Genomic DNA, 16447 nt, shown 5'->3' on the forward strand with positions numbered 1-16447 from the left:
GGTAACATAATGCAAACAGCACTTCTATGCACTACACAGTTAATCACGTGTAGAACTGTGCCTGTTAAATACAAAAGTGTGCACAAAATATGGGAGTTGAAGCTAAATAATAATAATAATAATAATAATAATAATAATAATAATAATAATAATAATAACAACAACAACAACAACAACAACAACAACAGTAGTAGTAGTAGTAGTAGTAGTCAGAAAAATACATTCAGAGCAACTGATAGATAGTTCACTCACTTGGGAGAGAAACATCAAATGTCATGTCATGGCAAGTCATGTATCAATAGTCCCTGCAGCTGTTGGTGATAACAGAGTGAAAAAAAGGCCGATAAGCTTAATTAACAATGTGTTATACCCTTGTAGGTGAGGTGAATTAGTTGCATCAGCAGGCACTTGATGTCAACACAATGCCACACAACCAAACCTATTATTCCAATACCAACGGCTGCAAGTTTATCAGTGTCAGTATGATATCAAATAGGAAGTTCTAAACAGTGGTAGTATTTGAAACCATCAATTTAGTGATACGAAAGTTATGTTATCCATGGATGATGATGATAATTAAGTGATGAGACAATGCAGATTTCAGCGTTGTTCCACAGGTACATATCCTCTCCCTCAATGATACTGGGTGATCATAGAATCACTGTAGGCGACTTTTCTCACACAGCTAATATATTTAATAATAGAGAGAGCACCGATCTTATGGAGCAAACATATATGAGTTTAATGAATGACAGGTAAGCAATACAACATGATCTAAAGTGTTGGAAAAGGTGGCAGTCAAATATCTACCGATTCCATGACACTATGCAGTAATCTACTTTAGTTAGCTCACCAAACTCTCCATGCGTTGGAAAAAAACATAGTTGAACTCCACGTTGCATTCTGTGCACTGATGGTGGTGGGGGTGGTTAGTGTTTAACGTCCCGTTGACAACGAGGTCATTAGAGACGGAGCGCAAGCTCGGGTTAGGGAAGGATTGGAAAGGAAATCAGCCGTGCCCTTTCAAAGGAACCATCCCGGCATTTGCCTGAAACGATTTAGGGAAATCACGGAAAACCTAAATCAGGATGGCCGGAGATGGGATTGAACCGTCGTCCTCCCGAATGCGAGTCCAGTGTGCTAACATTCTGTGCACTGATGGAGGTAGAAATGTATGATTTGACACTACCAGATGTGGGCAATGAACTACAATCTTGCTTAAGTTCGTTTACATACCCAGCTATAAGTAAGAGTTTATAAAACACCTCCATTCAAATGTAAACAGACAGTTACCACCATAACGAAAACGTCTCACTACAAGGGTCTTGTTGCAAGTGATTGATTCTACAATGATGGTGGAAACCAGAATAACAACGCAAATGGATCATTACTTCCTGATACAACAGGTTTTTTGGTTGATGGAGCTTTGTGCTGGAGGAAAAAACATCTAGTTCTCATGCTGTTGATATATCCTGAGGGATTCTGCTTCGACGTTCAAATATGTTTTTCAAAAACTGTGTTTCACTATAAATATTAGCTACTGCAGGAGATTTTACATGGAATTAAGGAACTAAGTCAGCAGAAGCAGTGACATTCCACCACAAGAAAAAATAAAGCCAACTTTATATTTTGTGGCGTCTATGTGGAAAATCAGGATGATGTCTGCAGATATTTCTGCTTTGGTTGCAATGTGCAGTTTAGCATATTTTATTTCAGCAACACATACTTCCTTAAGGATGTCAAAGCAGATTGCTTTCAAACAGGACAATCTGAATTCAAACCACATTTACCAAGCACATGTAGGCACTGACACATCACTCAATGAATTTGTTAGATGTGAGGATTGCTTGAACAACTCACTAAAAATGGCTCTAAGCACTATAGGGCCTAAAATCTGAGGTCATCAGTCCCCCAGACTTAGAACTACTTAAACCTAGCTAACCTAAGGACATCACACACATCCATTCCTGAGGCAGGATTCAAGCCTGCAACCATAGCAGTCACACAGTTCCAGACTAAAGCACCTAGAACCACTTGGCCACAGCAGCTGGTGGAATAACTCATAGTATGGCTTTCTGATGACAGATAAAACTAGGAATCTGAATGAAGGTCAATAGCGATGAAACTTCAATGATATTCTTCATGAAAGCCAGTGGATCAAACAGCAATTCTATCAGTATACTGTGGACTATAGACAAATCTGCACGCATGTTGCACATTCATTCAGAGAACACAAAGCACATTCATTTATTTGACAGAAAAATTGAGGCAATCAACACTAAATTACTGGAACTGGAATGGCTGAAAGAGCTGGCAAACACTATTGACAGAGTGACAGGAGCAGAAGAGGAGGAGAAGGAGGAGGACGAGGAGGAGGAGGAGGAGGAGGAGGAGGAGGAGGAGGAGGAGGCAGAGTAAGACTGTCACCAGGATGAAGCCATAGATGTTATGTAAGTACTCAATATGTTTAACCGAGAATGCAGTAAGAGCTGAGGATAAGGAATTTGAAAAAATGCGTTGTCTATTACAGTCAGTATTCTTGAAAACTGGAAATGTCAAAAAGTATACCTCAAAGTATACATACATGTATTCAAATATTACACATAACCAATGCACATAGGGTCCCAAAAGGATTACTGAAATTCTCAAAGGATGACAAATACAAGAACGCAATTAAACCAGCACTAGTAGCTTCGCAAACTGTAGGTAAATTGGTTGAAATTCAGCATGAAAGACTGAACAATCTGCCACTAAAGTACACACATTATGATGACCCGAATGAAATCATAGATCAATTACGGCTGCTTATATCATCATGTACTGCAGAGGATGCAGGTCACAAGAACGAAATATTATTGATCACATCCAATCTTTGAGAAAGACACACCATTGAGTAATTATGGAGACAGCTGTCCATGAGCTTCAGAGAATATTTCTGTGCAAATGTGATAATACGAGGAATGGATGATTTACAGCAGGCTGATCTCGAAGACATGAAAGACTACCCAAAATCCAATAGTGGTTCCAAGTACATTCTAATGGTCAAGGATACATATTCCAAATTTGCTTGGGCCTTACCTGGGAAGGCAAAGACAGGGAAGGAGATTTTGAACAATTGTTGCAGACTGGAACAAACTGGTTGCCCAACAACCTTCAAACCTATTACAGAGGTGAATTTTACAACAGGCATTTCAAAGCACAAATGGAACAATATGGGATAAATTGCTACTCAGTCATCTCCCATTTGAATGCTAATATTGTTAAACTGTTGAACAGGATGATTAAAAACCAAATGCGGATGCAGTTTGGTTTTCAACATATGTACAAATGGCTGACCATACTACCACAAATCATTGACAAGTATAATTGCATTACTCAGCAAACAATTAAGAAGGAATCTATTGATGTCATGGAGGAACATAAAGAAATTACAGAAGAGCTCTGAACTGAAGGTGTTTCTCACAGAGCAGGTCATAAGACATTGAGGGCATTGTTGAAATGGCCAATTATTGGGCAAACACTCACAATTTGATATGCAATCAGAAAAGTAAACCTCAAACCATGCTGTAGTGTGATATGAGAGCAAGGAGACATATGAACAGAGATGGAGGTGGTGTTCTTAAGAATCTGCCATTCGAACTTTATATCTCTGGATACAATATCTGTGGACCTGGAACAAAACTGAAAGAGTGTCTAGCTTATAGTAATAAGGGATTTTAGGTACTGGACAATACATGCAAAGGACACAACAGTTTACATTACAAATAAAGATTATCATACTGCAGACCAAACATTCATTGATAAGGCTGGACATATATTCCAAGGAAAGAATATTGGTATAGTACAACATATCACTGCATTTGTGGTTGATAAGATAAAGTCAGTTAGACGTAAGTTGCGTACTGGGATAACTTCCAAACCAATAATGAAAGCAGTTAGTCACACACTAAAGAAGAAGAAAAGACCTATGAGATATTTAAAAAAATTGCATTCTATCAGTGATGACAGTGGCGAAAGGTGTTTTGAACCAGAAAGGAGGATGGAAATGATGTGTTAAAATGACCAGGGTCCTGCCAATACCAAAGACGTCTGGCAGAAGAGTTCTGTTTCCAGTCCCTCAGTTTGATGGGCTGACAGCCACTGGTTGATTACTTGGTAGGGGAGGTGGTGGGGGGTGCCACTGCCATATCTCAAGCTTTAAAGAATTCCCAAAACGCTGAAATGCAATTGCAAGAAGCTGAAAAGCATAAATGACCATGGAAGCTATCGCTATCAGTAAAGGCCTATATTTAAAACCATACAGGAAAAGGCTTGGGTTGTACATAAACAAGTCTATGACAATGCTACCAATGAGATGGCTTACATTCATACATCTGCCTACACTCGCCAAAAAATTCAAACAACGATACTTCGCAGTGTGTTCATGTAGGATACATTGCCTGAGGTAACACAGTACACGGTAATCCAAGAAATGTGGGACTGTCAGTTCAGATGTTGTGGGGGGATATGGAACTCTCAGTGATTTAAGGCTGCCTGAAGAATTGTGTCGTTACCTCACTGACAGAAACTAGGTGTTGTACAATTTTCGACGCTACCAAGACCAATTCATACCTCTGAGGAAATTTCTGCCTGATATTTCTCCTGAAAACTGCATAAAAAACAAGCAGTATGCAAGTCTCTGCATTACTTTATCTTCTATCAAATGACTGGCCACAGTCCTGTTTTTCCGCAGGAAACCATTCATGACATTTGTTAACAAACTGACGAGATGGAAGACTGCCAAACAGTGCATTCAAAATCCACATTGTGCAGTGGTCAGGAGATTGTGAGACTCAAGCCACAAAACCAGCTGTCCATGAATCTTATTTTCCATCACCTTGCAAACAGTGGTGAAACAGGCAGTAGCTATAAGGGAGGAGTTTGTCCTTACTGGGATTTGGCTTCGGTATAACGGTGGCTTCATGCCAGCATCTAGTAAACGTGCCCTCTGCCCAGATGTGATTGCACGTACAAAGGAGAAAATGCTTGTCCATGAAAGAAAGGTGCTGCAACATCTGCATGTGATTTCCATTTCGTACTGGGGCAGGAGACTGGGATGAAGTAAGACCATGGTCTAGCTGCCTCATAGTAAAGGTGAGATTGTAGCATTCACAATTCTGAGAGCAGAAGGTATCAGCTAACTCTCCTCCATTCACTGTTGAGGCAGGAAGGTCAGATGATAGTGGCTAGAGCTCTAAATCTCTGCAAAGTAGTGGCCCAAGGTAACGGAGATAGCATTAGGGTCCACAATAACATCATCCATCATGGTCATGTCACAAATCAAGGAACAGACCTTGGTCACAGAGAGAGACTGGATGTTGCCCCACATGATGGAAGAGGAAGTGAAACTTTTAAAAGAAACAGTAATCAAAATCCAGCTAGCTTTTTTGGTACCATGACAAATGTGATGACACTGAGCATGCAACTGTTTATAATGAATACCATTTGCCATCATAGGATAATTGTTAAAAATGCAGAGAGCATGTCTCCTCATGCAAATCACATCACTGGATGCCTCAGTCCAAAACAGGACTGGGACTAATTGTGGTAAACATGAAGTGCAATGTATGGAACATTCTGCAGCACTAAGGATAGCGTCTGTAAGATAATTTAGCTGGCCATCACAGCTGCGGAAATGTTGTTGATCAAAGGTTGCCAGAAAGAGGTAAATCCTCCAGTCAGCCTTAGAAAGCTGCCAACTGGGTCTACACTCACTTGGGGTTGGAGTCAGCAAATGGATAGCACATGGGAAATGGTCGATCAAGATTGTGTCAGAGAGAACAGACCACTTGAGATGATGGGCGAGCTGGATAGTGTAGAGCAAGAAGTTAAAATGGAAATAGGAGCATGTGAAATCTGAAAGAAATGTGGGTGCCAATAGTAAACATCTTGGACAGGTTTTCCCATAGGCCTCAAGGGTGACAGTGAGAATTACAGTCACAAACAGCAATACGGGGTGAGGGAGCTGTTCGATGTGCTGGAGTATGTCTGCCCTGGTGACAGCAAATGACAGAGGGCTGTACACATTAAAAAGAGAAATGTGAAACGATGAAGGAAAATACAGACTGCAACAGCTTGCAACAGGGTGTTCGATGAGATGGTTTGGTTATGAACATCATCCCAGATGACCAGTATGAGATTGAATGGTGTTCTTGTAGGGGAGAAGGTCAAATTGGATTGAAAGGAAATGTGAGAGTCAAAGCAGTTGCCATGATGCATTTTTGTTTCTTGGAAGCAGACAGCAAGTGGACCTTGCAATTCCATGTGCAGCCATAGTTCCTCCTAATTAGATCTAATGCTCCCTATGTTCCATTGGTGAATTGCCATAACAGGGATTGGGGAGGAGGGAGCAAATGAAGGGTAGCCAGAGGAGAAAAGTCATAGATGGTGTGCACGAAGCAAATGGGAGGTCAGCCATGTGAGGGTACCACATGGTCACACCATTGAAGAGGATCACCAAATCAGGGAAGGACAGAACCATCTGTCTTTCCTTGATTTCTTAGAGCTTTTACAGTTGGCAGTCGAAGACTTTGATGTTTGTCGGCTGGAAGAACGTAGAAAGTCTTCACAGGAGTATTCCTTTTCTCCTTACCGGCCTGCCAGCTGTGTAGCAAGTGATTTTGCTGCCAGGGAAAAGATATGGTGGCTTGTTGCGCACCTGCAGGAGAAGGAGATTGGGATACTAATGTGATACTTTGTGATTTCACAACTGCAGTAGTGAACTGGAGATCACAAGTCTGCATGGCTATATCCTTTGTGAAGCAACAATGCATAGCAAGAATGGTACTAAAATACAGGGCTTTTGACTAGCTAACAATGTGCTAGCGACAGGGTACAGTAATTTCTCCTTCACCTTTATCTTCTGCACGGCCCACTCATTGAGGTACATGAGCTACTCATGGGATGAGGTGGCATGGTCGCCATTACAACTGATACAGTGGAGAGAAGGAAGTGGGCAACCACTCTCGTGAGCATCTCTACCCCAAATAACACAATTGGCAATGTTTTCACAGGGCAAGTGAGTGTGGTTATAATGTTGAGACTGGTAGCAACACATCTGTTTTGGATGCACGGCCGGACTGTGATGGCTTCATGACATCGTCGTTGTCGTTGCCGCTGTTGTTGTTGTTGTGGTCTTCAGTCCAGATGTTTAGAATATTCATGTCTTGTTCTCCCTCTACAATTTTTACCCTCAATGCTACCCCCCAATACTAAATCGATTATCTCTTCATGCCTCAGAACATGTCCTACCAATTAATCCCTTCTTCATAGACTGCCTTAATCTTTGAGGAAAGCACTACTGAATCAACTGACAGAAAAAAAAGAGTGCATGTGTGCATGAAGTTTGCATCAATCTTTTTCATTACCAAATGGACTGCAGTGACGCAGCGATCAGAGAGGATTTCTCCCTCAATCAGACTATCAAACAGCTGAGTGCAAGTAACAACACACAAAGAATTCAGCATACAATGGTCCTCAACATGAACAGGATAACTATGGAGGAGCAAAGCTGTTTGCAGTTGTTGGGCTTAAACTCACAACTGGTTTGCAGAAGCAAAGTCAAAATATGTAAACGAGAACAAGATTTCACAGAGCCTGCAACTGCATCAACACCTTTCCAAATAATACAAGGATTAACTGTAGCAAAGGACTGACCTTAGGTACATGATACCACAAGGAACCAATGTGCAGATAGGAGAGTCTTAAATCTTTAACCTCACTCTGTTTATGCTTAGTAGATGTAGACTGAGATGGTGACTGGCTCATTGCAAAAAAATCCCTCACGATTGCCAGTAGCTCCAACTGTGAGTCCCCTCAGAGGGGGGGCTCAACCACTTTAGATGACTGTTCACACCTCATGTCTCCGTACAGAGGCACCAACTGACATCTGGGGAGGTAACAGATCAGGCAAGCAGCTCTCCCTGTGCCTGGCCCGTACCAGGGGTATAAGCGAACCCTACCTGTCAGCCAAGCGAGGTGGCACAGTGGTTAACACACTGGTCTCAAATTCAGGAGGACAGTAGTTCAAACACGTATCCAGCCATCCTGATTTAGGTTTTCCCTAAATTGCTTCAGTCAAATGCTGGAATGATTCCTGTGATAGGACACAACTGACTTCCATCCCCATCCTTCCTTAATCCAATTGGACCAATGACCTCACTGTTTGGTCCCCTCCTCACAGACCAACCAACCTATCTGTCAACCCATGGCTGCGAATTACATATTACCCAGTTCCCTGTCATGCGTCAGATGGACTGGCCTTGAGGAATGCACAGGGAAGAAGAAGAATCAAAGAGACCTTGAACACCAAAGTGGAGGAAGGAGAGGAGATGGAGAACAAAGAGAGAAGGAAAAAATCTATCAGGGACTGTTCTGATGCCATGCTATTGAAACACATTCCTGAAATCATCCAAAACATGAACATCAAGGATGGGGTAAAAGAATAGCAGGACGGACATGCAGCACATAGAACGATGAGGTGCTGCAAAGGCTGGGGGCCCCGTGGCCGAGCACAAACTCACCAAAGTGTGGTGAGCCTCTGAGTAGGGGGGGGGGGGGGGGTTATTTTGATCCTATGAAAACATACTTTCCTCCTATGACCTGCACCTAATGATCAGTACACGTTTATTAGCACAGTTGGGTGAAACACTCGCCTTTGGCTCCACTTCTAAAGCACTAATGGTCATTGGGTCTCAAAACAAATAGTCAATGGCTCTTGCAATAGGTCCTTTAGTCTTTTTAGAGAATTTTTCTGTGGCAGATTTTCGAAACTGGACATCATCCAGGTGCCCTCAGTTAGGTATATGTGACAGAGTAACAATATTACTGTCTCCACAATCAATGAGGATTAATTAGTTAAGCCTTCATAACCTTACTGAAACTGTCTCCAGCTACTTAAGATACTTCTTGATGAGGGCCTTTAAACTGTCAATACTACAAGCTTGTGTGTTTCCTGAGCATCACTGCAGCAAAGCATTGAAAAAGATGTTCAACACTATATTCTGTAAAGTATCATGGTTGGGAATTAGCTCCAGTCTGTTGATATATAGCCACTCACCCTTTCTTCTTACTTGCTTTACAGTTGAATAACATTAGCCAGTGCCCATCAAGGTGAATTTGTTGAATTTGAGATTTTTTTATGTGACATTCTGTATTAGGCACACTACAGCTGCTGATATTCCACCTGAACTTTCATTTTTCTGTTTGCATATTATAAATTGGTTCTATTTATTCAGAAATGATCACATTATGACTGTTGTAGAGAATAGCATTACTGACTGTACTGCCTTGTTATGTCATAGCTTACTGGTAATACTGAATAATTTTAAAAGTGCATTTCATATCTGAAGTACTTCCACATGCAGTAAATAATGAAAACTTACCTTGCACTACTGGATGCATAGCTTGTTGAGGTTGCCACCTGAAATATTTCAAGAAATGTCCAGTGATTCACAACTGATAAGAGTAAATAAATAAAATTCTACTAACACCCACCAACATCTGATTAGTCCATAAGATCCTGTATGTGAAACTTGAAAATATCATTAAAGAAAACATGATATGCAAAATGTTGTCATTATTGAAACAGAATATCAGTGTGACTTCACACTTGATTCCACCATTCGTTTTTGATCCTGTAAATAACTATGCAAGCCAGCAGGGCAGTTGTAACCATAATTCCCACTAGATGACTCAAAAGAAAAGTGGCCAAAGATGTCTTTCATCTGTCATGCACTTATGCCTTGCAGAAAATTTTCTTTTACTTATTTCATTATGAAAATTGTTATTCACAGAGAGGTGAATACATCATAACAAGTGACCCATCTGGGCTTTTTTGTTCTGGGCAGCTCCAAAATAACTTGCAAGGATGAGGAGTGTATTCTAAACCCAGCTGTAAAATTCAAACCCAGAACTAAGTACAAGCTTGCAACATTAAATATACAAATACTAATAAATATTAGCAAACTGAAAGTACTGTCTGACATTGTATATTTGCTACAAATTAAAATATTACCATTACAAAATATCAGATTCACCGATGAAGAAATGCCAGTTTCTCATGATTATATATTGTTCACAGGGAAAACAAGGAAAAAATACATAAAGCTATCCCAAGACTAGGCTCTGCAATCATAAATGGAAAATCTGTACTACAATCAGTTCCAAATTTTTCAGTGCCTTAAAAAACACACTCTCCCTGTAGCATTTTAATATACAAATGAAAGACAGACAAAATTAATGGCCACACACCAATAAACCAGGATAACAAGAATAACAGAGACAAAGTAAAACAGTTTTGAAAACAATGTTAAGAAGAATTTGATGACGTACCAGAGATAAAATATAAAAATTTTATTACATTTTAATCCTCAAACTGGTAGACAATGGAGATTAAAACATTTCCTGCCTAAATGGCTGTTAAATGTATTTATTCACTACTGGAGTTTTGACTGTTATGCCATTCTCAAGTGACACCTCACTATGAAGTCAAAGTTACTAAATGTCATACCTGATGCATGGGGAGTATAAATTAAAAAGCGCAGTAGGACATGACTTTTATAGATATTATTGCATGAAATGCTATGTCATTTTGCAGGCATATAGAAGACAAAGATTCCCCGTCTTATTATCAGTATGGAATTTGTAAACACGGTTAACACAAGGAAAGTGTTGTCTGAAAAGGAATTATGAAACAAGCCAGACACCACAATGAGCTATCACTTGAGAAACTGCCAAAATAGCAGTTTTGATAATACATTGAATAACAGTCCAGGGAGAAAATGTTTTCATGGATAAATTTCTGCCTGGCTATGGATGTAAGAAAAAAGGAAACACTGGTAAGAAAAAGACTTTAGAAAAGTTGTTTGCAGCTAATCCTCTGCCCATTCCCCCCCCCTCTCCCCCCCCCATACACACACATACACATTGCTAAAATAACATGATTTGAGAGTATCAGATGGCTCATCTGCCAATAAGCATAATTCCAAAAAGATAATGAATTTAAGATAAACCATATTCTCAGATGATTAAAAAAAATGCCATGAAAAGCATGAGGAGAAAATTACATAACAGCCCAAATTCTACAATACAAGGGATATCAGGCATGGCTTAGGACAGATATGTCCTGTGAAGAACAAATTAATAAGAAAGAAGTGAAAGAGCAAAATACTATTGAATATATTTGTAAATTTTAAAAAGACTATTACAATAAAGCAAGACCAATTTTATTCAAAATTCTTAAAGAATCTGGAATACAGAAGACAACACAAGTCCTCCTAAAAGACTTTCAGCCCCATTTGAGACAAGAACAGACTTTACCCAAATCAAAGGACTATATCCATTCTTGTTTCAGTCTATACTTGAAAAAGAAATCACTGAACAGGAGAGGTTGTCAGACTGTAATATCAAAAGTGGAGCAATACTTGGTAGGAAAACAGATAATCTCAAAGCTCACTGTAACTTTTGTAGGTGACTTAGCACTATTGGCAGTGTAGAGGAAGCACAAAAATAGAGAGAAAGAAAAACAGTAGGGAAAGCATGATTAAAAATCTCCTCTGATAACAAGCAGTAATAACTAAGAACAAGGCTGCAACATCCAAATCAGGTACAAAGTATGGGAGTATCGGGGAAAATGCAATTTAAGTATCTACAAGAAATCACCCAGCCATTAGTGGGGAAAAGAAGCCACAAGAGCAAGACTATGAAAGATGGATTTTGCATTTTACTTAACAAAAGATGTTTATAATAAAAATTCATTCTCTAAAATTGCAAAGCTTCCAACTTCTAAGGGAATCATTTTGCCAGAATGCACATCTGCCCCAAAAACACTTATTTTAGGATCAATAAAAGGTGGCAAAAATTCAGAAAAAATAAAGATATCAGGAAACAGAACAGCAATATAACCAAATAAATTTAGAAACAATACAAACCTTACAAAAACAAATAGTAAAAAACTGCAGACAACATTACACAAAGAATACTAATCAGTCCTAGCATACTGTCAAGAAAAACTGTGCAGTATTAATAAAGCTTAAAAGAGCTCACTGGGTTAGGAAAGTGCCAAAGAGCTAGAAGAAAGTGGAGTAAGTAAGCAAGAAATTGAGGACCAAACTAAATGTGTAAACAGAAATGAAAGGTCACGAAGTCTCCCAAGACAAAACATTTCCAAAAATACAAGGTAGAAATTGGACGTCAGAAGGATGGGGAAGAAAAGTGAACAGATGAAGGAGTAGCATAAGTAAATGTGAAACCTTCGCTGGCCTGTAATGTTAGAGAATGGAAAATTTTAGTTCCACATTTGTAATAGCTTCCGAGTAAAGCACAATGACGATATATGTACTGCAAAAAAGTGACTGCAAGCAGTACCAAGAGTCTCTCAATTTAAAAGAAGCAAATATGTAGGAAAGTAAGTATCCAGAGTGTTATGCTGGGCTACAGCAATGCTCAGAAGTATTTTATAGTTGTGGAGTTATGCTGTCAGGACTGCTGGCATACAGTCAAAATAGAGCAATGCACATAACTGTCACTCCATGAGAAGCTTCATGCTGCTGCAGTTACATATCTAGTGAACGGGCAAGGTCGTACAATAACAAGGTAAGTAAATATTCCTTTAGCTCAAAAGTATTATGTAACTTGCCTTGATGGTATAGTATTCATTAACTATTGTTACTTGGGCATTCACTCAACGTTTGTTTACTTGTAATGACGACTAGAGATATACTAAAACAGAACACTCGCTTGATGTGAGACAAGCTGTTTTGCACATTTTGAAGATTGGAAGGTAGCATGTCTAGCACTGCTAGAGTCTATGGCATATCACAACTAACAAATGTGCACAGTCAGTGGTAAAAACAGGAAGTAACAGTAGCTAATAAGCCAAGCTCAGGTCATCCTCAAAAAAGAACAAGGAGGAAGAACAGAATGATTTGTAAGCAATCAGTTGCTGTTTCAAGAGGAACAGCTCAAAAAAGTAGGGATCATCTGAAGCTAAACTTACAAGCGTCTACCATAAAAATTCACTCAGCAGCATGTGATTTACATCTAGATGACCGTCACATAAACCCATTCATAAATTCAAAAAGTAATGACACAACAGAGTTTACAAAGAAACACCAAGCTTGGAATGCTACAGATTGGCCTAAGGTTTTATGGAGTGACAACAGTACATTTAATATATTTTCTTCTGATGGTGTGCAGTGTATATGCTGACCAAAAGGCTACAAGGACAAAGAGGTATCAGGTATAGATCATTAAGCACGGTGGTGGAGGTGTTTTTCTAGGGAAGGTGTTGGTCCTTTAGGCGAAACAGAAGACCAAACTGCTTGTTTCCTGTACAGTGACATTTCAGAAAAGAATATGGTTCCATGTGTGGAGAGGAATATGTCACATAATTGGACATTTCAGAAGGACAATAACGCAAAATGCACCCCTCTCTAAAAAAAAAAAAAAAAAAAAAAAAAAAATCCTTTTCAGATCAAAATATCAAACTTTTGGAGTGCCTAAGCCAGAGCCTGGATATAAATTGAACTGAACACCTCTAGTATGCGCTGAATTAAATTCTGGATATAAAGTGAACTGAACACCTCTACTATGCACTGAATTAAAGTGTTCACAATAGAAGCTACTCACACAAGGATTAATTTGCTGGTACCTTAGTGGACACGTGGTTGAAACTCCCAGTTGACCCATAACAATAGCTTGTGGATTCAACGCCAATTAGCTGTGCAGCTGTGATCGAAGGCTATGGCTATGTAGCAAATCACTGATTTGGCAATTTGTTCTTGAGATTCCAATATAGTTTTATATGTATGTAAGACCTACAAATCACTTTTGAGTCATCAGAATTGTTATTTCTATTTAGATGTAATGTAACTTTGTTTAAATTATATGTAGATTTATAGTAAATGGATTCAAATTACATAATTTTCAATTATCCACTGGCAGTTATTTTTCTATTGCACACTTTTATCTTGATGTAATTGTAACTAACGCTTTCTACAAAACACTTTTGACTGCTACTGCAGTAGTACTGTATTTACCCATGGTGAGATGAACAAAGTAAATAATAAACAACAGTGTCAGAGTACAACCACTGTTTTGTCATGCAGATTGCTCTATGCAATCCGGTGCCCCTCCGGATGGCAGCAGAAATCCTTAACTACAGTGTGTGATGTGAGCTCATCTGATCAAATCAAAACTCATTCAAAGAAAAGAACTACCATATTTTATGGACTATAAGACACATTAATTTTCAAACAATATAAAAATATTTACCATTTCTATTATTGGATTGCAAAACCAGACTAAAAACATTATTAGTTTATGAAACTGAACTGACCTTTAAAATTCCTGAAAACTGTCATCTTCTCCTCCTCCTCCTCCTCCTCCTCACCACCACCACCACCACCACCACCACCACCACCACCACCATTGTCCTCTTCATACATAAGATGATATTTGCTGCCATCGAGAGCATTACTTATGCCTCATTTCCTGAAAGGTTTGACAATTATCTCTTCCCTCACTCTAGACCATGACTGTTGTAGACACTGACACACATTTTTGATTGCAGGGCATTTTGAAGCTCCATCAGCATGAATTCATGTCGGGTTTCACCCATCATTCATTTGTTCCAATCTGTTCTCAAATATACTTTAAATAGTTTATTTATTGAGACACCAAGAAGTTGCAATTGTGAAGTAAGTCCTCCCAGAATAACTGAAAGCTCTGTATTTCTCTGTCTCAATTTCTCTTTCATGGTAAATTTTACAAATGACTGATGAACTGATCTAGCACAGGAAGAGTATTCTTCTTCAATAAAGCACCTTTCTTTCTCTCCCACACTGTTAATCCTTGACTTCATACCAGCCTTGTCCATCCCAACTTTCTTTTGACACTGAATAATAAGGCACTGTAAAGACAGTATTTTCTCTTCATACTCTTGTGGCATTCTCTGAGATATTTTGGTTTTTGTTTGCATGTAAAGTCTACGATGGTTCATAAATCTTGATGCCAACCAACTCCACCCTTTAGATCTGTTAATTACCACTTTAGAGCTATTTTACAACCATGTATTTGAATCAGTTTTGTATTAATTCGAATGTGATTTTTATGGTGCCCTTGAATTCATTTCAATATATCATTATCTAGTTGTGGCCACTTTGCATTAGTCATCTATTTGCATTTTTAGTTACATCATTTCCTCTGTTTTTTACAAGCCCACCAATTGTGAATTTTTTTTCTGTTGCTGGAGTGCCAAAATGCTACTTAGCTCCTCTATTTCCACGTTCTTCTGCATATACTATTACTTTCAATCTATAGCCTGCATCATATGAATACCTTTTATTTTTTTCCATTACAGAACTAGCTGCTAAAAAAGAAGTTGTACTGTTACTGATAACACAAATCACTTTCAGCTCAAGTTCACTGCACTGTAGACCACATTGATGCACCGTAGGCTAGACAGTTTTCTAGATTTGTGATGGCAGGGCGGGAGGAAGACAATTTTAGCAAGAATTTGAATCCCCGCAACTCATGTTCATCACATCGGTGCACTGCTGCTGCCAGCTAAATCCAATGCAGCCAGGATCAGAGAAGTTTCTTGTGGCATTGAATAGTTGGCCATTTTTATAAGTAATGGGAATTTTAAATCAAACACTGGGCATATTTATATTAATTTCGAGTGTAAGATAGAACTGAATTTTGAAGGCAGTTTTTTGATGGAAAAAGTGTGTCATATAGTCCATAAAATATGGTATCAAGTCTTTGTAAGGAGCGCTGGAAATTAATTTGGACAAATAAATATGATAACTGAAAATTAATCCATCATTCAAACTTTCATATACTACAGGTAAGATAGTCATGTGAATCCAGCATCTGATGCAAAGGGTTGCTTGACAATGAATATTTTCCACTTAATTTTGTAACATGCACAGAATTGCATTTAATATTTTGCTCTGGTGAACTCTGATTGTCCTAAGCCAAGAAGAAGGCCCAAAACCTGCTATCCATTGAATATACTTGCCAGTGAGAAAAGGCCAACAGCAACTATGAGGCAGCATTTCAATCCATATTCATACAGCTTTTGCAGTAGTATCTTCAAGGAATCTTAGGACTTTTCCAAAGTCAATGCTATGATAGCAAATGGAACTTTTCTCACACATTTAAATATGCTCATCATCTCAGTGACAAACAAAAGATGACTGCTGCCAAAGTAAGTGAATAACATCAACAAAAGAAGTGTTCAAAAAATCAAAAATTATAATTATGCTGACTTATCTCTCAAAAACAAGATGCACAGCCAACTGTCATTGTATCACTTTCAATATAACAGTGTTATATCAAATTGTTTACCTCAACTTCGTGTAGCACTCTACAGTTTTTAATTCAATAATTTTTATAAGCAATG

At 38.8% G+C, this 16447-nt stretch overlaps 1 protein-coding gene across 1 annotated transcript in view; it reads right to left on the bottom strand.

The window, feature by feature from the left end:
* Window positions 1-16447, bottom strand: part of LOC124554111 — a 171749-nt gene that overhangs the window by 80514 nt on the left and 74788 nt on the right. Inside the window, exon 6 of the mRNA XM_047128177.1 lies at window positions 9423-9460. Coding sequence (XP_046984133.1) covers window positions 9423-9460 — 38 coding nt within the window. The remainder of the gene's footprint in view (window positions 1-9422; window positions 9461-16447) is intronic.

This window comes from Schistocerca americana, chromosome 11 (assembly GCF_021461395.2).
Source record: "Schistocerca americana isolate TAMUIC-IGC-003095 chromosome 11, iqSchAmer2.1, whole genome shotgun sequence".
Taxonomy (NCBI): domain Eukaryota; kingdom Metazoa; phylum Arthropoda; class Insecta; order Orthoptera; family Acrididae; genus Schistocerca; species Schistocerca americana.